We start from the raw sequence: 23,364 nt of genomic DNA, 5'->3' as shown, positions 1-23,364 counted from the left end.
TTCAAACCAGAGCTATTGATGAATAGAACGTATTTCACGCAGAAGCAGCAGGTGTAGAATCTCTGGAACTCTCTGCACAGAGGGTCGTAGAGGGGCCCAATTCATTGGCCTTATTTTAAGGACAGGACATATAGTTAGCATGTGTCGCACTTGTGGCCCTATAGCGGGAAATCAGGGGGTATGGAGGAGAAGCAGCGGTACGGCTATACTGCAGTGTGGGATGATTCAGCAAATCAATATGAATGGCGCGTGCAGGCGTCGAAGGGCCGATAGGCCTACTCGTGCACCTAATATTTCTATGTTTATATGCTTTCAATTATAAAAAATGGTTCTACCATGACCTCAGGCGCGTCTTCAGTTGGGTGCGACGTGCATAGAAGACGCCGAGTGGGATGCAGGTGATTATGCTAATTCACTACACAATAAACGACTTTTTCCCCAAAAAAGTCAGTTACTCAAAAGTAAATCTGAAACCTAGAACTAATTGTTTACCTGATTGGAAAATCAAAAATAGTAAAAATCGGAAATTTAGACCCCGACCTCCGCAGAGTCGCGCTCACAGTAGCCCCCCCTTAAAAATCAAATTTGCCACCTGGTGTGGGGCGGCGTATGACCCCACGTGCCGAGATGAACAATGTCCTAAAGATAACCCATATACACTAGCCGTATGTATTATGTAAACTGTCGCGGATGGACGGCAAGATCACAAAATCATGCGACCTTGGATTTTATTTGAGATTAAGATTCAGATCCAGATCAGATGCAATTTATATATTGCATTGTCAGTGCTACAGTACGAGACAACGAATGCAACAAGCTTTAATTTATTTAATTACTGACATTCTGCATCTTCCCCATGTAGGACCACTGTCGAAGAAAATGCCCTTCAAATGAACATACATTTATCTTGCGTGCACAAATGAGCTGGAGAACTCATGCCGGGCTAGCAGCAGCCATTAGGGGCGCAAGAAAAAGCAACGTTTCGGCGAAACCCTTTGGTTTTTTACGCGTTCGGCCTCCGAGAAAGTTAGCCGTTTCCTTCGCATCCATAGGATGACTGCTGCGCCCCACTGTGCCATCCAATCAACTCAGATAATATTATACACAAATATGATCAAGCCAAACTCAAGTAACAATAGAGAAAGATATAGAGTGCATCATATCGTTTCTCAGCATTGTTGTGTTATAGTTCTCGAGACATCTATCTCAGGCCCGGCTCCGGTGGATGGTGACACCGGGAGCTCGCGGATCCCCGGTGTGAGGCTGCTTTGCGGGGCACCGGCAGTGGCAGCGGCGACTTCTCCCGCCCGAATTGTGGGGTTGAGAGTGACCTGGAGGGGGGCCCTACAATGCCCGGCGCGGCCTTAATTTGCCGCGGACTAGCGCCCGCCGGGGGCTTTGACCTCGACTTCGGGAGGGAAATGGAATGCAGGGGAGAGACAAGAACTTTGCCTTCCATCACAGTGAGGAGGAGAGCCACTGTGATGGATGTTTATGTGAATAGTGTTGGTGTGTGTTTTGGTTCTTTTATTGTATGGCTGCAGAAACTACATTTCGTTTGAACCTCATGTGAGGTTCAAATGACAAATAAAGGTATTGTATTGTATTGTATTGTATTGTACAAAGTCCAATGTCGGCACTGAGGAGGAGGTGGCGAATTGGGAAATGTGCGCTGGGTTAGGGAAGGAAGTCTGAGATAGAGGAGGATGTGTATAATCAAAGCTGTATTGAACGTGAAGACCCACCTTCTATCCAGCATCTTTTTGAACTCTATTCGCATCAGCATCCCGCGGCAACGGGACTGGATCATTGTGAGAATCTTTGCCAGTCGCTCATCACGGAAGTCCTCCAGCTTGGCCAGGACACCGGCCCGGAAGAACACCTGTTCAGCACGAGATACAAGAGATGTAAACTCAAACTCAAACAAACGTCTTCTCAACACAGCGGACGGCACGGTGGAACAGAGGTGGAGTTGCTGCCTCACAGCGCCAGAGACCCCGGTTTGATCCTGACTACGGGTGCTGTCTGTACGGAGTCTGTACGTTCTCCCCGTGACCACGTGTATTTTCTCCGGGTGCTCCAGTTTTTCCCCCCCCCCCCCCCCCCACACTCCAAAAGACGTGCAGGTTTGTTGGTTAATTGGCTTCAGTAAAAACTGTAAATTGTCCCTGGTATGTGGGATCATATTAATGATACTGGTCAGCATGGACTTGGTGGGCCGAAGGGCCTGTTTCTGCGTTGTGTCTCTAAAACTAAATGAGGCTACACACTGATAAATGATATGGAAAGCAAGAGTCATGAAAGATTATTCCAACCATCAGTGGCACAGCTGGTAGAGCTGCTGCCTCACAGTGCCGGAGACCCAGGTTTGACCCGGATGTCGAGTGCTGCCTGCGTGGAGTGTGCACATTCTCCCTGTGACTGCGTGGGTTTCCTCCGGGTGCTCTTGTCTCCATTTTTCGGCGACTGGAACCCCCCCCCCCCCCAAGACAATGTCTACAACAACCTACCACCACCTAGTCGACGTCAAGCTACGGTAAGCTACCGACAACCGGCGACCCATTAGGTGTCCGTAGGACTCCACCTACGACCACACCTATGACAACCTACGCTCATTAGACATTTCTAACAGTAACAAAAATGCATTTTTAGCTGTTAGAAAGAACTTTACACGTGAAAACTACTCGTTATTTCATGGAGAGACGGCTGGGTGGTTGGAGTGAATCCCTTACCTGGTTATAGCGGACAATCGGCAATAACGGACACCATTCCCCCCCCCGCTCTGTTGTAATAAGGGTTACCTGTGCTTTAGTATTTGAGTGATTTTTCTGTTCGGCTAAGAGATACGTTACCTTAGTGTGTCCAATTTTGTACTCATTTTCCTCCAGACCAAGTGAACCAAGGACCAGTTCTGAAGCTTTCTTGTTATCAACAAATCCCTTAGGGATGACATTGGGGTTCAAGATGTGGTATCTGGACAAAAGCAATACATGATGTGAGACTGGGCAATGTTACGCAGACTTCATGACTGCAGTTTTATTACTCATCCTGAGACATTGCTCCTGTCTCCATCGGCTGAGACATTGCTCCTGTCTTTAGTGCTTTTAATGTCTTTTAATTTTTACTGTTCTATAGTCCTTTGTCTTACGGTTTTTAATGGTTTGTAATAACTTCTTGTCCATGAGTTCTCATGTACAGCACTTTGTGGCAACTGCAGTTGTTTAAAGTGCTTTATAAATAAAGTTATTATTATTATTATTATCCTTATTCTGCTTCTAAGATGGACACAAAATGCTGGAGTAACAGCAGGACAGGCAGCATCATTGGAGAGAAGGAAGTTTGAAGAAGGGTCTCGAACTAAAACGTCACCCATTACTTCTCTCCAGAGATGCTGCCTGTCCCCCTGAGTTACTCCAGCGTTTTGTATCTACCTTTGGTGTAAACCAGCATCTGCAATTCCTCCCCTCACATTTATTCTACTGCTTCTTATTTAAACAGTGAAATTAGTTTAAGAGACCACTCACTTCTTTCCCTCAGCTTCCAGCCAAGACCCCCTTCAGTAACGTCTGATACTGCCCCACCCACACTGTCCCCAATCTGAGCATCTTACTGATACTGAGCCGAATATCTCCCTCCAAATCCACCTGAGGGTCTCACGTACCATCTCTGTAACAATACCCTTATCACACACGGCAGCACAGTCTTGGAGGTGCTGGCTCACAGCGCCAGAGACCCGGGTTCAGTCCTGACTACAGGTGATGTCTTTGTGAAGTTTGCACGTTCTCCCTGTGATTACCTGAGTTTTCTCTGGGTGCTCCAGTTTCCTCCCACATCCCAAAGATGTACAGGTTCGTGGGCTAATTAGCTTCCTAATTTTGTCACATGTACATTGAGGTACATTGAAAAGTCAATTGTTCCCTAGTGTGGAGGATAGAACTAGTGTACAGGTGATTGCTGGTTGGCATGTTTTCAGTGGACCAAAGGGCCTGTTTCTACACTATGTAACTAAACAGTCCATGTCTCAGTTCATTCACTGCTGAAATACTCATCCTCCAAATGTCGTCGAACCAAACTTGCCTCTGTTTAAACTCAGGATACTGCAGTCTGTTGGGGAATCCTTTCCTGCAGATACGGATGCCCTCCAGTACACCGTTACACGCAAGTTGATGAAGAACTAGGCCAGCATCACACACACCTGCAAGAGAAACCAAAACCAATGATTACCACATTTCACTTGAGCAGCTTATAACCCAGCGAATATTAATTCCTCTAACTTCAAGTAAAGGCCCTGTCCCACTTGGGCCGTCACCTATGCGACAGGCCAGTAGTGACGGTCGCACGACGGTCCCGCGAGAGTCGCGCGCGTCATCATGCGCCCGCACGGCCGTCTGGAGCGTGTGGCATCATTTGAAGATGGACACGAAATGCTGGAGTAACTCAGCGGGACCAGCAGCATCTCTGGAGAGAAGGAATGGGTGATGTTTCAGGTCGAGACTGATAGAAGGATCTTGACCCGAAACGTCACCCATATGACAGTCCCGCCATCCCGGGAATTAACCTTGTTAACCCACGCTGCACTCCCTCAATAGCAAGAATGTCCTTCCTCAAATTAGAGGACTAAAACTGCACACAATACTCCAGGTGTGGTCTCACTAGGGCCCTGTACAACTGCAGAAGGACCTCTGCAGAGACCTTCTTACCACCATGGGTGGCCCTACCAGGAGCATAGCTCCAGACGGCATCGCTCTCAGGATTTCAGGTCCACACAAGTTTCTCCACCACGACAAGGTGATAATCCACCTCAGACAGAGAAAATCATAATGTTTTTTGTACGTGTTGCTGAGATTGTACATAGAATGGGACTCACCTGACTGCTTGTGTTCATTCGGCACAATGCAACGTACAAAGTGGGGAGCGGTGCTGCGTAGCGTGGTCATTAACTTGTTCAGCTGTTCCTGTAGTGTTGAAAGAAGGAATATTTTAAATGGAGGCAGTGAAGGGAAATAAGACGGGACCAGCAAAAACAACAAGAGGTCCAGAAATGTGAAAGTTACTTCACCAGTTAAATGAAATCCAGAAGTGTTGAATAAAGAGCTGTATGGAATAATTAAATTGAATAATTCAATAAACTGAATGGTCCTCTCATCAGCTAGAGTGCGGTCCTGACCTCCCATCTACCTCATGTGATTAACCTTTCATCGAACTTCATCGGACTTGAATATTATATCTTGCACTAAATATTGTGCCCTTTATGCTTCATCCTTTGTATCTGCACTGTGGATGGCTTGAATGTGTTCAAGTTGAATTGAGTTTAGTTTAGTGAAGATTAGTTTAGTTTAGTTTAGTTTATTTAGTTTAGTTTAGTTTAGTTTATTATTGCCAGGTGTAACGAGGTACAGTGAAAAGCGTTTTTATTGCTTGCTATCCAGTCGATGAGAAGTCGATACATGATTACAGTCAAGCCATCCACAGCGTACAGATATATACGAGAAAGGGTTTATTATTTAGTGCCAGATAAAGTCCAGTTAATGGGGCTGTCCCACTGTACGAGCGAGTTCTCCCGAGTTTCCCCTGATTCGAACTCGGAGAATTACGGTAATAGCCGCTCATAGGTACTCGGGGCTCTCGTGGACATTTTTCAACATGTTGAAAAATCTTCACAAGTCTTCACGAGCTTACCGCGTTTCCCGAGTACCTGCCATTAGCGTTACAAGCCGCTAGGAGACGTCCCCGAGCTCCAACGTACCCGCTACGTACATTCTACGTGCTTACCACGAGTTTGATTTTTTTTTTAAACTCGGAAGAGCTCTTGAATTAGCTCGTACAGTGGGACAGGCCCTTAAAGATAGTTCAAAGGTCTTTGAGGTAGATGGTAGGTCAGGACCACATTCTAGCTGGTGAGAGGATGTTTCAGTTGCCTGATTACAGCTGAGAAATATTTTCTTTGACTAGATAGCATGCAGGCAACAGCTTATCAGCGACAACGATGAACTGAACTAAACCAGGAAGCGGTGAATGATGAGCAATCTGGAATGAAGGCAAACCAATCAAGAAAATCTAGTCAAGTCAAGTCAAGATAGTTTATTGTCATGTGTCCCATTGGGACACATGACAATAAACTCTCTTGACTTGACTTGACTTGATTTTCTTGATTGGTTTGCCTTCATTCCAGATTGCTCATCATTCACCGCTTCCTGGTTTAGTTTGAGGACAATGAAATACAATGGAGAGAAGGTTTTGCCAAATGTCCTTGCTGGGGAATCCACACAGACACCTTACCCTGTAAAACCCTCACCCTCTACCCCAAACGTCACCCATTCCTTCTCTCCAGAGATGCTGCCTGTCCCGCTGAGTTACTCCAGCTTTTTGTGTCTATTATCAGATTTCAATTGGTGATGGCCCAACACTGTCTAGTTCACTGGACGTCATTATTGTGCAGCCTTCGAATCCCAGCCCAGTCATCATTTTCCAGCATTAGAGTGAGCACTGACAGTTAAATGTCTAAAGTAATAACCTTACCCTGTAAAACGCAGAAACAGTCTGGAAGGAAGAGCCTTTCTTCTGTTTCTTTCCACCAGCTGCAATGGGATAGAAGGGTTACACTCACGTAACAGGCGGCATGTTGGCGCAGCGGTAGAGTTGCTGCCTTACAGCGCCAGGGTTTAATCCTGACTACGGGTGCTGCCTGCACAGAGTTTGTACGTTCTCCCCGCGTCCTGCGTGGGTTTTCTCCGAGATCTTTGATTTCCTCCCACATTCCAAAGACGTACAGGTTTGTAGGTTAAATGACTTGGTGTAAATGTAAAATTGTCCCTAGTGCGTTTAGGGTACTGTAACGTGCGGGGAATCACTGGTCGGTGTGGACTCGTGTGGTTTCCGCGCTGTATCTCTGAACTAATCTAAACTAACAGTTCTTATACTTCTAAACCAAACAACAGGCTTGGAGGAAGTTGAGACCTGCATGTTCATGCATGTGTGATGTGGAAGGAACTCCTTAATTCCAGTTTGTCCAACTCATACAAGTGTATCTCCCTTTTCCTTCAGCTTAGTAAACGCACTGCAGAGTAAAGTACCTCTCCTTTCTATGCCACCTGAGATTGGTGACCTGAATTGAGAGATATTACATGAAACAGGCCCTTTGGCCGTCCGGACCCACGCCGACCATCGATCACCCGTTCACACTAGTTCTACGTTATCCCACTTTTGCATCCAGTCCCCACACACACTAGGCACAATTAGCCTACAAACCTGCATGTCTTTAGGATGTGGGAGGAAACTGGAGCACCTGGAGGAAACCCACGCGACCACAGGGAAAACGTGTAAACTCCACATAGACAGCACCCGAGTTCAGGATCGAACCAGGGTCTCTGGTGCTGTGAGGTAGCTGCCCCACCAGCTGTGCCTTACAGAAAAGCTTAATCTTTGCCTTCCATCACAGTGAGGAGGAGATTCACTGTGATGGATGTTTGTGTCAATTGGGTTGTTTCTTGGTTCTTCTTCTTGTTTGTATGACTGCAGAAACCAAATTGCGTTTGAACCTCTGGGTTCAAATGACAACAAATAAATTGTATTGAATTGCATTGTATTGTAATCTACAATTCATCCGAATTGGACACATTTATCAAGATAAGAAAGATACAAAATAAAAGAGGTTGCATCTTTGTTCTGAACCCCATTGGGCTTCCCTTCTGGTTTATCCCAACGTCTCACCCACTCTCGGGATGTCTTGCTGCTCTCTGTAACCTACCTGGTGTTTCTTCTTCTTTAAACAGAATGGGTAGTAAAGCCTGGGATGACTTTTGGAAAAGGCCCACCACCGTTTCATTCAAGGGATCCTTGTTCTTCTCCAGCCAACCCTGGGTGCTGTAGCCAACCTGATGAAGAGCAGGAAGAGAATTGCAATGTAACCCAATGAAGGTACACATAGAGTCCAGACTCTGGTGACACTTTTAGCTTGGAGTTGAGTCATGCAGGTAGGGACCTTGTGGATAGCATGGTGTCCATGCCGACCATCAACCACCCAGTCATAGAAACATAAAAAATAGGTGCAGGAGGAGGCCATTCTGCCCTTCGAGCCTGCACCGCCATTCAATACGATCATCCAACTCAGTATCCTGTACCTGCCTTCTCTCCATACCCCCTGATCCCTTTAGCCACAAGGGCCACATCTAACTCCCTCTTAAATATAGCCAATGAACTGGCCTCAACTACCTTCTGTGGCAGAGAGTTCCAGAGATTCACCACTCTCTGTGTGAAAATGTTTTTCTCATCTCGGTCCTAAAGGATTTCCCCTTTATTCTTAAACTGTGACCCCTTGTCCTGGACTTCCCCAACATCGGGAACAACCTTCCTGCATCTAGCCTGTCCAACCCCATAAGACCCCAACCCCTTCATACTAGTTCCATGTTATCCCATGTTCACATCCCCTCCCCACACACAAGAGGCAATGTAAACTTAGACTCCCGTGTCTTTAGGATGGGGGGAGGGGAACCCGGACGGAGCACCTGGAGGAAACCAACGCAGTCATAGAGAGAACGTGCAAACTCCACACAAACAGCAGCCAAGAAAACGAGCGAACCCGGGCCTCTGGCACAGTGAGGCAGCAGCTCGACCAACTGTGGCACTGTGTGAAATGGACTGGTGACAAATCAGCACACACAACCTAAGTATCCACCATTCTCTTTGCCAAGGATCCTCAGAGTGGATTTGCAATCGAGAGCGTGAGAAGGTACTGCAGATGCTGATTTAGACCAAATTCAGACACAAAATGCTTGAGTAACTCAGCGGGTCAGGCAGCATCTCTGGAGAAAAAGAACAGGTGAAGAAGGGTCCCGACCGGAAATGTCACCCATCCTTTTTCTCCAGAGTTGCTGCCTGACCTGCTGAGTTATTTGCCATCAACCTATCTGCAGCCAGGAACATTGGCCAATTCCACCCTTGCCTCACACCCCTCACCAAGCACCACCAAGTCGCATTTCAGAACTGGTGGAATTGCAGAGCGCGCGCAGTGCCTTTGCTGAAGATGTCAACACTCACCGTGCCAGCATAATGGACCAGCTCAAACGTGGGTTCTGCTTTTCCTTTGCCACCTTTGGGTTTCAAGAAATTGTTGGACTTGCCCAAATGATTGTCGTACAGGGCGGCCTTGAATGTTGCATCCGTGGCTTTGGGGAACACACATTGTTCTTCCAGGATGGAGAAGATTCCCATGGGCTGGACAAAAAAGAGCAGAAGAATTTTCACTGGGTTGTTCCATTGCTACTCATCCAAAAGTAATCGTCAAACTGCTACCCAAAGTGGACACATTTGGATTTCCCAACCACGTTTAGAGATATAGCATTGAAAACGGCCCTTTGGCCAAGTGAGTCCATGCTGACTATCAATCACCCGTACACACCAGTTCCACATTCTCCCACTTTCTCATTAGGTTTCTACACACTAGGGACAATTGGTTGGTGTGCAAGTCGGGCCTGTTTACACCCTCTATGACTCTATGACTTTCTCTCCCCAAGGTTTTGCCTTCTTGATTCTTGCTCCTGCTCAATGTCCGTTCTATCAATGTTTTTTGTGAGTTGTTTGACCCAATTACCTTCTCCAGCAGCTCGATGCAAGCTTGGAGATCCATGCCGAAATCAATGAAAGTCCAAACAATCCCCTCCTTCTTATATTCCTCCTGTTCCAGGACGAACATGTGGTGATTGAAAAACTGTTGCAGCTTCTCGTTGGTGAAGTTGATACAGAGTTGCTCAAAGCTGTTGAACTGTGGAAGTATAATAATGGTGAAAAATAAGAATATTTCCTTACCAAACTGTTTGGACACCTGCTTAATTCTCATTCCTTACTGCATCTCGAATAGCATTTATTTATTTAGAAATCAAAGTTTGCTTTCAAACCATTAAGATTATCTATTGATTGGCATTCCTTTGTCCTTTGAAAATCCCAATTTTCAAAATCTACATTTTCACCCATGATTCTGTTGATATATTTTAAATTCAGTTACAAGTCTCTGGACCCAAGCAACTCTCTACTCTACTGTAAGAATGAACCCTGGAATAAGTAGGTTAACGTATGATGAGCATTTGTCAGCACTGGGCCTGTACTCACAAGAGTTTAGAAGAATGAGGGGGGGGACCTCATTGAAACATACAGAATAGTGATAGATTCTTGATTAGTATGGATGTCAGAGGTTATGGGGAGAATGTAGGAGAATAGGGTTGGGAAGGAGATCAGCCATGATTGAGTGGCAGAGCAGACTTTATGCGCCGAATGGCCTAATTTTACTCCTATTATTTATGACCTTATTTTGTTTTAGTTTAGTTTAGTTTAGTGATACAGCGCGGAAACAGGCCCTTTGGCCAACCAGGTCCGCGCCGACCAGCGATCCCCACACATTAACACTATCCTACACACACTAGGGACAATTTTTACAATTACCAAGCCAATTAACCTACAAACCTGCACGTCTTTGGAGAGTGGGAGAAAAACGAAGATCTTGGAGAAAACCCATACAGGTCACGGGGAGAACGTACAAACTCCGTACGGACAGCGCCCATAGTCGGGATCGAACTCGCGTCTCCGGCGCTGCACTCGCTGTAAGGCAGCGACTCTACCGCTGCGCCACCGCGACTGCCCTTATGACCAGATTGATTCTGGCTTGGGGTGATAATCACATCATGAGAGGTTGCATAAAACAAACCTATATTCGATTGAGATTAGGAAAATGAAAGGTGATCTCAATGAAAGAGAAAAATAAATTCCTAAGGAGTTTGAAAGGTTGGATGCTGGGAGTATGTTTCCTTTGAGTCAAGAGACTAAAACTGGGATCCAGTCTCAGAATAATCGATCTTTCGATTAGGATCGATGAGTAGAAACATCTTCATTCAGAGAGCTGTCAGGCTCTAGATGTTGCTACTCCAGAGGACAACGAATGTCCTATTGTGGAGCAAATTTGGCTCAGCAATCCATAGTGCTTAGCGTTAGATACGCAGAGAACCATAGGTTATGGGGACAGTGGGAGTAGGAACTGTGGAGATAAAAGATCAGCCATGATCGTTAGGAATGTTACAGCAGCTGCGAAGAGACAATTGTCCCTGTGCTCTCTGTCCTTTGGGGTATTTAGGATCATTTGACTTTGAACAATAAACTATAACAAATGTTCTTCCCAACATACTCCTTCTCAGATGTTAGTAGTCCAGAATGGTTGAATCAATACTGCCAATTTTATATCCATTATCTTATATATTACGAAAAGTCTGTTCTTGACCGGTTTTGGCCATCTGTGCTGAAATTTCCGAGAATAGTTAGTGTGTGTGACGCTGCATGCCACCTCCCTCCCCCCACAACCGCACGTTGGGGAAACAGACCCAACGGGTCTGCATTTGGTCTAGTTAAAGCTAAAATTAGCCCCTATTAGGGTAAAGATTATTTTTATATCATCTCAACTTGAAACTCAAATAACATTTCATCTTCTGCTTTCATAATCAACAATGTTAGGTGATAGCTAATTTTTGGTGATCTGCATTGCAAAGTGTCTGCATTGTAAGACTCTACCTCAAAGATTTCAAAGCCAGCGATGTCCAGCACTCCTATGAAGTACTGGCGCTGTAACTTGGTGTCCAAGGTCTTGTTGATCCTGACCACCATCCACTTGAACATTTTGTCATAAACAGACTTCGCCAACGCGCCAATCGCATTGTAGCACTGAAAGCAGACACAAATAAAAACAAGTTCATCAAACTCACCCTCGCATCGACTTCAGAGTCAAGATCTATTCTTACTGTGTAGGAACAACATTTTAACATGCAGCAAGATTGGTCCCTGAGTTTGAGATGGATCGAGATGACAGTGGAAGCCTGTCATTATTAGTTTAGTTTTTAGTTTAGAGATATAGCGTGGAAACTGGCCCTTCGGCCCATCGAGTCCGCGCCGACCAGCGATTCCTGTAACCGGCACTGTCCAACGCACTAGGGACAATTAAAAAAATTTCCGAAGCCAATTAACCGATAAACCTGTATGTCTTTGGAGTGTGGAAGAAGACCGGAGCACCCGGAATAACCCTATACAGGTCACAGGGAGAACCTACAAACTCCGTACAGGCAGCACCCGTAGTCAGGATGGAACCCGGGTCTCTGGCGCTGTAAGGCAGTAACTCTACCTCTGTGCTGGCTTAATGTGTACAAAACAAATTCTGCCTCATGTTGGCAGCGCTGGGAGCATCCAAAATCCACGTGAAAAATGCTTCCAGAGTGAAAAGTTAGGCAACTGAAGGCCACCAGCGAGGACCTGAGCCAATGCTCTTTTATCAAGGGGGCACGATCAAAAAGATAGTCAAGTCTTTTGAAGAGGAAGGAGGTGAAAGCTGGCAATGAAAGCAACCAAATCCAAATGTAGTTGACTGATAATATATCAGGGTTTTTATCTGGCGGATGAAATTTTTTAAACAATAGAAATTTAATCGGTTTAAGGTGAGAGGGACAAAGTTTTAATGGCCTGTCCCACTTAGTTGACTACAGGTGACTGCCTCAAAATTTTCAACATGCTGAAAAATTTTCGGCAACAAGTTTTGCTGTCGTAGGTTGACGTAGGTGTTGGCGTAGGTCGTCGCCAGGTGTCATAGGTGAATTCCATTAAAACTAGTCCCTGGCAGTGGCCTAAAGAGTCGCCTAAGTGGGACAGGCCCTTAAGGAGATGTGCAGGGCAAGTTTTTACACAGAGGGTGGTGAGTGCCTAGAACAGGCTGCCGGGTTATGGTGGAGGAGATAGATACTTAGAGGAGATCGTAACATTTAAGAAACTTTTGGATAGGCATATGGATTATGCAGAGAATGGAGGATATGGATTTTATGCAGTGAGATAAAAATTGGTGTTGGTATCAGGGTGAGTGCAAACATCATGGGTCAAAGGGCCGGGTCCTGCACTGTACTGCTCTCTGTTCAATGTTCTCATTATGAAGTTGGATGCCCATGCTCACCTGGTCCACGTTCTGACTCTTCTGCACAAACTCGTTGCCAACCTTCACCCTAGGCCTGGTGATGCCCTTTTGCAAATCTCCAGAATTGATGGAAAACAAGTGGGCGACTTTGTCCGACACTGGGGACAGAAGACACAGAAGGGTTGAGAAGTTGTATGAACCCGCTGAATCTCCTTTGGCATTTTCTGGTTCACTGTCACAAAACATTACTGCGCCGCACAATGAAATGTCAGTAGTTTATATCTCCTCTTCATAAGGTCATAAGTGATAGAAGTAGAATTAGGCTATTCGTCCCAGCGAGTCGCCTCTGCCAATCAATCATGGCTCGTGTATCTCTCCCTCCTAACCCCATTCTCCTGCCTTCTCCCCATAACCTCCGACAACCGTACTAATCAAGAATCTATCTATCTCTGCCTTAAATATATCCACTGACTTTGCCCCCACAGCCCTCTGTGGCAAAGAATTCCACCAATTCACCACCCTCTGACTAAAGAAATTCCTCCTCGTCTCCTTCCTAAAAGAACATCCTGTAATTCTGAGGCTGCGACCTCTGGTCCTAGACTCTCCCACTGGTGGAAACATCCTCCCCACATCCACTCTATCCAAGCCTCTTCTAGAGCCAGAGTCACGGAGTAAGACAGCACACAGCAAACAGGCCCTTCGGCCCATCCAGACTAAGATGCCCCATCTACACTGGCCCCACCTGCCCACATTTGGCCCCTTTACTGTCCATGCACCTGTCCAAATGTCTTTTAAATGTTGTTATTTTACCAGCCTCAACTACTTTCTCTGGCAGCTTGCTCCATCCACCCACCACCCGAGTCAAGCTCAGCTTGACCTTGACTTGTATCTCTGTGTCGTGTTATCTGGTCTGTTTGCATGCAAAACAAAGCTTTTACAATGTACCACGTGGCAATAACAAACCTAACTCTAGACTGTCCTAGATCTCAAGTCAAGTCAAGTTTATTTGTCACATACACATACGAGATGTGCAGTGAAATTAAAGTGGCAATGCTCGCGGACTTTTGTGCAAAAGGACAAACAACCAAACAAACTATAAACACAATCATAACACACATATACCTTTACATAATAAATAATGGAAGGAAAAACGTTCAGTAGAGTTAGTCCCTGGTGAGATAGGCGTTTGTGCAGTGAAGCTCTGATGAAACAGCTGAGCAAAGTAAGGAGACTGGATAGACTTGGTTTATACCCTCTCTAGAATTTGAACTGACTTGAGAAATTGAGATTTAATTCCTGGGATGTTAGGACTGTCTTATGAAGAAAGACTGGATAGACTTGGTTTATACTCTCTAGAATTTAGGAGATTGAGAGGGGATCTAGAAACTTACAAAATTCTTAAGGGGTTGGACAGGCTAGATGCAGGAAGATTGCTCCCGATGTTGGGGAAGTCCAGAACAAGGGGTCACAGCTTAAGGATAAGGGGGAAATCCTTTAAAACCGAGATGAGAAGAACTTTTTTCACACGGAGAGTGGTGAATCTCTGGAACTCTCTGCCGCAGAGGGTAGTCGAGGCCAGTTCATTGGCTATATTTAAGAGGGAGTTAGATGTGGCCCTTGTGGCTAAGGGGATCAGAGGGTATGGAGAGAAGGCAGGTACGGGATACTGATTTGGATGATCAGCCATGATCATATTGAATGGCAGTGCAGGCTCGAAGGGCCGAATGGCCTACTCCTGCACCTAATTTCTATGTTTCTATGTTTCCATGAAAGACACAACATGGAAACACCAAGTCCACGCCGACCATCAATCACCCGTCCACACCAGTTCCATGCTATCCCACTTTCTTCACCACTCAATTAACCTACTAACCCACAAATCTTTGAGACGTGGGTGCAAACCAGAGCACAAAGAAAAAAGCTCCTGCGCTCGTCGGGAGAACGTACAAACTCCACACAAACGAGGTCAGCATCAAACCCAGGCACCATGATTCAGGGACAGTTTCTTCCCAGCTGTTATCAGGCAACTGAATCATCCCGCCACGACCAGAGAGCAGTGCTGAACTACTATCTACCTCTTTGGTGACCCTCGGACAATCCTTGATCGGACTTTGCTGGCTTTACCTTGCACTAAATGTTATTCCCTTTATCATGTACCTATACCCTGTAAATGGCTCAATTGTAATCACGTATGGTCTTTCTGCCGACTGGTTAGCAGCGACAAAAAACCTTTCACCGTACCTCGGTGCAGGTGACAATAAACGAAACTGAACTGACTGGTGAGACAGCATCACCACCACCTGCGTCCCTGTGCCTCCTTAGATGTTTCGACACTTATTACTGTTCAGTATTTTCCAGTATGTTTAAGACTGCCACAGCCAGACATAAAAACAGCTTTTTTTCCACGAGTAGTTGCTCTACTCAATAACCAAAAATTTGTAGCTTTCTTTGGCTCCATTTCTTTATTTTATTTAATTCACATGTTTAATCGATAATGTTTTATTATTAATGTTTAATGTTTTATGTATCATTCTTAACTGTCACTGTATGTCATGTTGTCACTTGCGGGTGGAGCACCAAGGCAAATTCCTTGTATGTGAACACTTGGCCAATAAACTTATTCATTCATTCAAAGAACTGCAGATGCTGGAAAAAATCGAAGGTAGACAAAAAGCTGGAGAAACTCAGCGGGTGAGGCAGCATCTATGGAGTGAAGGAATGGGTGACGTTTCGGGTTGAGACCCTTCTGGAAATTCAGCGGGTGAGGCAGCATGTATGGAGCGAAGGAATATGTGACGTTTCGGGTCGAGACCCTTCCGGGTCTCGACCCGAAACGTCACCCATTCCTTCGCTCCATAGATGCTGGCTCACCCGCTGAGTTTCTCCAGCTTTTTGTCCACCTCAGTATTTTCCAGTAAGTCACTTTCATAGAAACATAGAAACATAGAAAATAGGTGCAGGAGTAGGCCATTCGGCCCTTCGAGCCTGCACCGCCATTCAATATGATCATGGCTGATCATCCAACTCAGCATCCTGTACCTGCCTTCTCTCCATACCCCCTGATCCCTTTAGCCACAAGCGCCACATCTAACTCCCTCTTAAATATAGCCAATGAACTGGCCTCAACTACCTTCTGTGGCAGAGAATTCCAGAGATTCACCACTCTCAGTGTGAAAAATGTTTTCCTCATCTCGGTCCTAAAAGATTTCCCCCTTATCCTTAAACTGTGACCCCTTGTTCTGGACTTCCCCAACATCGGGAACAATCTTCCTGCATCTAGCCTGTCCAACCCCTTTAAGAATTTTGTAAGTTTCTATAAGATCCCCCCTCAATCTTCTAAATTCTAGCGAGTACAAACCGAGTCTATTCAGTCTTTCTTCATATGAAAGTCCTGACATCCCAGGAATCAGCCTGGTGAACCTTCTCTGTACTCCCTCTGTGGCAAGAATGTATTTCCTCAGATTAGGAGACCAAAGCTGTACGCAATACTCCAGGTGTGGTCCCACCAAGACCCTGTACAACTGCAGTAGAACCTCCCTGCTCAAATCCCACTTTACTGCCTGGTGCTTCTTTCATTTCATATGTTTGAAGATATTCCATTGAACAAAGGGCATCTACCTTCAGGAGTGTCAACTTCTCCTTGTTCTTCTCTTGGTTTTTGCTTGAACTTCATGTTACCGAAATGCATAATTGCCCCAGTCAACTTGTAGATGCCCAGTTTCTCGTCAGGAGTGAAGCCCAGGACATCAAAGGCAACCTGGTGATCAAACATTCACAGTTGTCTTACACAATTGTCACGGAGCACGGAAACAGGCCCTTCGGCCCAGCTCGTTCATTCTAACCAAGATGCCCCATCTAAGATAATCCCATTTACCTGTTTGGCCAAAATCCCCCTCAACCCTTCGTATCCGTGTGCCTATCCAACAGCCTTGTAAATGCTGTTGCTCATAACTGTCCCGCTAGGTTACTCCAGCATTTTGTGTCTATCCTCCATATGGTCTAATGGTCATCTCAGAGTCAAGTGGCAACTCAGGTCTGGAGACTGGTGTCAGAGGTTATGAGGAGAAGGCAGGAGAATGGGGTTAGGAAGGAGAGATAGTTCAGCCATGATTGAATGGTTGAGTGGACGATGGGCCGAATGGCCTAATTCTGCTCCTATCACTTATGATCTTATGATCTAAAAACTTTCCCCCCCTACCCCCCCCCCCCCACCCCCCACACCTACAATCAGTCTGAAGAAGGGAGCTGACCAGAAACATCATCTATCCATGTTCTCCAGAGTTGCTGCCTGATCGGCTGAATTACTCCAGCATTTTGTGTCCTTTTGTGCAGTCAAGCATCTGTAGTTCCTTGTTTCTGCATGCTGATAAAGCTCTTCTGCACCCTCCATCCTCCCATCCAAGTATATTTTCCAATTTATAACAATTATTTCCACCGAGAAGTATTGCCACTTCACAGTTGCAGTGCATTCATAAGTTGTAGGAGCAGAATTAGGCCAAGTCTACTCCACCATTCAATCAAGGCTGATCTATCTTTTCTTCTCAACCGCATTTTCTGCCTTCTCCCCAAAACCCCTGATACCCTTACTAATCACCAATCTGTTAACCTGCGCCTTTATAATACCCACTTAATAATACCCACTAATGGCCTCCACAGCCATCTGTGGCAATTAATTCCACGTATTCACTACCCTCTGACTAAAGAAATTATTCCTCATCTTCAACTTAGTTTAGTTTAGAGAAACAGTGCACAAACAGGCCCTTCGGCCCACTGAGGCCGTGCCAACCAGCGATTCCCGCACAGTAACACTATACTACACACACTTGGAACAATTTACAATTTTACCAAGCTAATTAACCTACAAACCTTTACACCTTCGGAAACCGGAGCTCCCAGACAAAATCCCGCGCGGGTCACAGAGAGAACATACAAACTCCGTACAGGTAGCACCCGCAGTCAGGATCCAACCCGGGTCCCTGGCGCAGTAAGGCAGCAACGCTGCTGCAGCGCCACCGTGCCGCTCCAACTACTTTCTAAAGGTAGGTCCTTTTATTCCGATGCGATGGCCTCTGGTCCTCAACTCTCCCATTAGTGGAAACATCCTATCCACATCCACTCTATCCAGGCCCTTCACTATTCGGTAAGTTTCAAGGAACCAAGTGTTAAATGTTAAAATACTTACATCAGTGAGACCCAACTCCTCTCCATCATCCATGTTGTCCACACTAACGACACCCTGACAGACCCAGAAGTATTGGTTCGGGTCGGGCTGCAACAACAGCGCCTCTGTTTGGAAAAATAACAACAACAGTTTTAATAGTTTTAAGAATTTTAAAGAATTTCTCCCCTCCCTGACTCTCAGTCTCATGAAGGGTCTCGACCCGAAACGCCACCTAGTTGCATTTCTCCAGAGATGCTGCCTAACCTGCAGATCTATTCCAGCGTTTTGTGTTTATCAAAGAGTTTTGATCATTCTTTGTCTTTGTTACTAACACCTCTAATTATTTTATTTAAAACAAGGAACAGCTTATCATAATTATAAATTAAAGAGAATCAAAGAACGGAGTTGCATTAAGATAGTATAGTTCACGTCAGGATGCCCCAAAGCAGTTCTCGCTTTCACAATGAACTATATTTGAAATGTAGGCAGTGATATTCAGTGAGAAATAAAACAGTTAGGTAGTTTGTGTGCAGCAAATTCCCCAAATAGCAATGTGATAATAGCCAGATTTGGCTCGGGCAGACTGAAGAAGGGTGCCAACCAAAAATGTCACCTATCCAGGGTAGACAAAAGTGCTGGAGAAACTCAGCGGGTGCAGCAGCATCTATGGAGCGAAGGAAATAGGCAACGTTTTGGGCCCGAAACCCTTCTTCAGACTCTGCAGATGTTGAGTTGTCACCTATCCATGTCCTCTAGACCGGATGCCTGACCCGCTGAGTTCCTCCAATGTTTTTTGTCAAAGTATTCAAGTTGATTTTTGATGATATTTAATAAGACGTGGACAAAACCTGCACTTTGTGACAGAATGTCGGCCAATTCATCTCAAGTTGAGTCACACTGTCCATTGTGCCATTCATGTCACCATTTCCCATCTTGGTTTGGAACAGTTTTGAGGCCAAGTGCAGTCTATTTTAATTTGTCTCTAAGTATATTCGTGGTGTAGGAGGCATGAAAGAACACATTTCCCTCCCTGTGTTATCTTAATCACTGTCAACTCTGCCAATCCCGTGTATTCTTGTCACAACAGATGGGCTGCATGATGCAGAGAACCATCAGACCCACTAGATTTTACACCAAAGATAACATTAGATCATGTCTTTCAGCCAAGACTTTTTCCACATATATTATCTCATCCATTTCAAATGTTCATTATGATTATCTCATCCTTGAGTTGTTCTTTGGTTCTCTGATCAAAGTGATGAAGAGCTCAATTGGACGGAGACAATTTGCTCCATCGGTTTTGTACGTACAGGCGTACACTTGCAACAAGGTTGGGTGAACTGAGGTGGATATGGTTTGTCACCTTGACTTGTTTAGTTTAGTTTTAGATACAGCACGGAAACAGGCACCTTCCACGTAGACCACCGATCCCCGCACACTAACACCATCCTACATAGACTAGGGACAATTTACATTTATGCCAAGCCAATTAACCTACAAACCTTTGTATGTCTCTGGGGTGTGGGAGGAAACCGAAGATCTCGGTGAAAACCCACGCAGGCCACGGGGAGAACGTAGAGACGACACCCGTAGTCAGGATCGAACCCGGGTCTTTGGCGCTGTGAGGCTGCAACTCTACCGCTGCACCACCGTGGCACGGCTATTTGCATTCCTGCCTGCTCGCGCACATCTGGCCCAGCTGTTTATCCAACTGATCTCCAGCATCTGGTGGGACGGACATTCAACAGGGCGAACCAAAGCCCCAGCAGGGAGAACACATCAACTGGTGGCCAGCTGAAGACCCGCCATAGAAAGATGATAGGCAGTCAGAAGGTCATAAGCAATAGGAGCAGAATTAGGCCATTCGGCCCATCAAGTCTACTCCACCATTCAATCATGGCGGATCCATCTCTCCCTCCGAACCCCCTTCTCTCCATAACCTCTGACACCCGCACTAATCAAGAAAGTTGGGTGGAGCTTTGTCTCCTATGAAGGCTCCGTATGCCTCGTAGAATTAAAAAAAAAATGTTTTGTTGAGTTCATTATTGTCACATGCACCGAGGTACAGTGAAAAGCTTTTATCTGCATGCTATCCAGTCAAAGAAAAGCCGATACTTGATTACCTTCCACAATGCACAGGTGAAGGATAAATGATAAACTCAACACCCTGTCCCATCCAATTTGTCCACGATATTATAATGTACTGTACGTCATCATATACATTCAAGCCACACGGAGGATATGTTTGTTTTATAAACTCAATGACGAAGAAATGCAGGAGAATGCAGGAGTTTAGAAAAATGAGGGGGGGGGGGGGGGGGGGGGGGGGGGGGACCTCATTGAAAAGTACCGAATAGTGATAGGCCTGGATAGAGTGGATGTGGAGAGGATGTTTCCACTGGTGGGAGAGTCTAGGACTAGAGCTCACAGCCTCAGAATTAAAGGACATTCTTTTAGGAGAAGAGGAGGAATTTCTTTAGTCAGAGGGTGGTGATTCTACCCCTATCTCTTATGATCCAGCGCTTTGAATCAAAGGGCTGTGAACATTTTCACTTATATTTGTGAACACCCATTGATTCCAAAGGCTTTAATCCACTTGACAAACAAGTAGAAGAATCGCCTTGTTGTACAACAATCATTCACAGCTAATCTGGATCTTTAATATAAAATAATCCCCTGACCAATAAATACATTTGATAATCAATGAATGTTTGCAAAGTAGGGGCCGCACAGTGGTTGAGTTGCAGCCTATCAGCGCCAGAGACCCGAGTTCAAGTCTGACCTCTCCGTGTGGAGTTTGCACGTTCTTCCTTTGACCGAGTGGGGTTCTCTCCAGGTACTCCGGTTTCCTCCCACATCTGGTTTGTAGGTTAATTGGCCTCTGCAAACTGTCCCCGGTGTGGAGGAAGTGGTTGAGAAATGGGGACAGCATAGAACTAGTGCAAACGGGCGGGTGATTGATGGTCGGTGTGAACCTGGTGGGCCGAAGGGCCTGTTTACCTTTCCATATAACATATAACAATTACAGCACGGAAACAGGCCATCTCGGCCCTACAAGTCCGTGCCAAACAATTTTTTTTTTTTTTCCCTTAGTCCCACCTGCCTGCACTCATACCATAACCCTCCATTCCCTTCTCATCCATATGCTTATCCAATTTATTTTTAAATGATACCAATGAACCTGCCTCCACCACTTCCACTGGAAGCTCATTCCACACCGCTACCACTCTCTGAGTAAAGAAGTTCCCCCTCATATTACCCCTAAACTTCTGTCCCTTAATTCTGAAGTCATGTCCTCTTGTTTGAATCTTCCCTATTCTCAAAGGGAAAAGCTTGTCCACATCAATTCACTCTATAAAGTGGCAATGAGCTTGGGAGGCCCGGCTCTTGCTGAGGAGATAATAGCCCTGTCCCACGGTACAAGTTCATTCCAAGAGCTGTCCCGAGTTTATAAAAAAATCAAACTCGTGGTAAGCACGGAGAATGAACGTAGCGGGTACGTCGGAGCTCGGGGACGTCTCTTTAGCGCTAACGGCAGGTACTCAGGAAGACTCGCTAACGGCAGGTAAGCACGGGAAGACTCGTGAAGATTTTTCAACACGATGAAAAATGTCCACGAGAGCCCCGAGTACCGACGAGTGGCCATTGCCGTAAATCTCCGAGTTGGAATCAGGACAAACTCGGGAGAACTCTTGGAATCAACTCATACCGTGGGACAGGGGTTTTAGTTGTGTGATCACCATGATTCAGATTTGATAGTTTGCGCTGGGCACCCTTTATGGACTGAGAATAGTTTCTTCCCAGTAAGTTAATTATGTTTGTTAACCGTCAACTGCTTACCGATTATGCTTGGGATCTTCCCAGACAAGAGCTGATAGAAGATGTGGTAGCCTCTCTCAGCTGACTGTTGCGAGATCACACGCGATTTTTCAAGCAAATCTGAGTGAATAGATACATAACATGCGCGTGAATTAAACTCTCCAGTTCAGCTTATTGTCACAAAATCATGAAATGGCTGAAATCTTAAACGTTCTTTAAATATCAAATGCAGCTCTAAAAAAATATGTATGAATAAAAACATCTGCTTACAGCTCTCAATATCAGCACCCGAGAGTTTGCCGGATGGACCAAAGTGAATGCGGATGAATTTTCCCTTGAGAGAACGAGAGAGTGAAATTAGATGGTATTTTGCTACGAGTTACCATTAATATTCAACTTCAATCCTAAGTATATGTGCACACACTTGCACGCTCGCTTGCACACGCAAGCACGCACGCACGCACAACATAACGTCCCTTCCTCTCTTCTATCTGGAACTTAACACTAATTTTCTCGAGTTCTAATGAGTTCGATTTTTCGATTTCGATTTCGATTTCGATTTTTAATCGAACTTATTTTTATGAGTTCGATTAAAGTTCGATTTTTTTTTACGCAGAAGGTGGTGAGCGATTGCAAGCTGCCGCCAGTGGTGGTGGTGCGGTCAAACATGCCAGTAATATGATCGTGATATACAATAGTATCCATAGTATGATTTTGAATAGGCAGAGAATGGCATATGGATTATGTGAGGGCAGAGAAGAGTTGGTCTTAGCATCATGTACGGCACAGACATTGCTCATAAGTTCACGTTCACACGTTATATGAGTAGAATTAGGCCATTCAGCCCATCGAGTCTACTCTGCCATTCAATCATGGCTGATCTCTGCCTCCTAATCCTATTTTCCTGCCTTCTCCCCATCACCCCAACACCCGTTCTAATCAAGAATTTGTCTATCTGTGTCTTACAAATATCGACTGACTTGGCTTCCACAGCCCTCTGTGGCAACGAGTTCCACAGATTAACTACCCTCTGACTGAACAAGTTCCTCCTCACCTCCATTCTAAAAGAGCGCCCATTAATTCTTAGGCTATGACCTCTGACCCTAGACTCTCCCACCTGTGGAAACATCCTTTCCACATCCACTCTATCTATACCTTTCATTATTCTGTAAGTAAAGATTGTGGGCCCAAGGTAGATTGTGGCTAAAGGGACCCCCCCTGGTCCCTTTAGCCACAAGGGTCACATCTAACTCCCTCTTAAATATAGCCAATGAACTGGCCTCAACTACCTTCTGTGGCAGAGAATTCCACAGATTCACCACTAAATGTTTTTCTCATCTCGGTCCTAAAAGACTTCCCCCTTATCCTTAAACTGTGACCCCTTGTCCTGGACTTCCCCAACATCGGGAACAATCTTCCTGCATCTAGCCCCTGTCCAACCCCTTAAGAATTG

At 45.5% G+C, this 23,364-nt stretch overlaps 1 protein-coding gene across 1 annotated transcript in view; it reads right to left on the bottom strand.

Annotated features, from left to right (window-relative positions):
• LOC129707108 (myosin-16-like) overlaps positions 1-23,364 on the bottom strand; it is a 62,792-nt gene that overhangs the window by 29,934 nt on the left and 9,494 nt on the right. The window contains exons 7-20 of the mRNA XM_055651898.1: positions 22,182-22,245; positions 21,933-22,031; positions 18,114-18,217; positions 16,550-16,688; positions 12,971-13,089; positions 11,551-11,700; positions 9,590-9,760; positions 9,037-9,213; positions 7,748-7,874; positions 6,520-6,578; positions 4,868-4,955; positions 4,078-4,195; positions 2,853-2,973; positions 1,746-1,882 (exon numbers count right to left, since the gene is read on the bottom strand). Of these exons, the coding sequence (XP_055507873.1) occupies positions 1,746-1,882; positions 2,853-2,973; positions 4,078-4,195; positions 4,868-4,955; positions 6,520-6,578; positions 7,748-7,874; positions 9,037-9,213; positions 9,590-9,760; positions 11,551-11,700; positions 12,971-13,089; positions 16,550-16,688; positions 18,114-18,217; positions 21,933-22,031; positions 22,182-22,245 (1,673 nt within the window). The remainder of the gene's footprint in view (positions 1-1,745; positions 1,883-2,852; positions 2,974-4,077; positions 4,196-4,867; positions 4,956-6,519; positions 6,579-7,747; positions 7,875-9,036; positions 9,214-9,589; positions 9,761-11,550; positions 11,701-12,970; positions 13,090-16,549; positions 16,689-18,113; positions 18,218-21,932; positions 22,032-22,181; positions 22,246-23,364) is intronic.

This window comes from Leucoraja erinacea, chromosome 20, assembly GCF_028641065.1.
Source record: "Leucoraja erinacea ecotype New England chromosome 20, Leri_hhj_1, whole genome shotgun sequence".
NCBI lineage: Eukaryota > Metazoa > Chordata > Chondrichthyes > Rajiformes > Rajidae > Leucoraja > Leucoraja erinaceus.
Note: the sequence above shows the minus strand (reverse complement) of the source record. Positions and strands in the feature narration are given on the sequence as shown.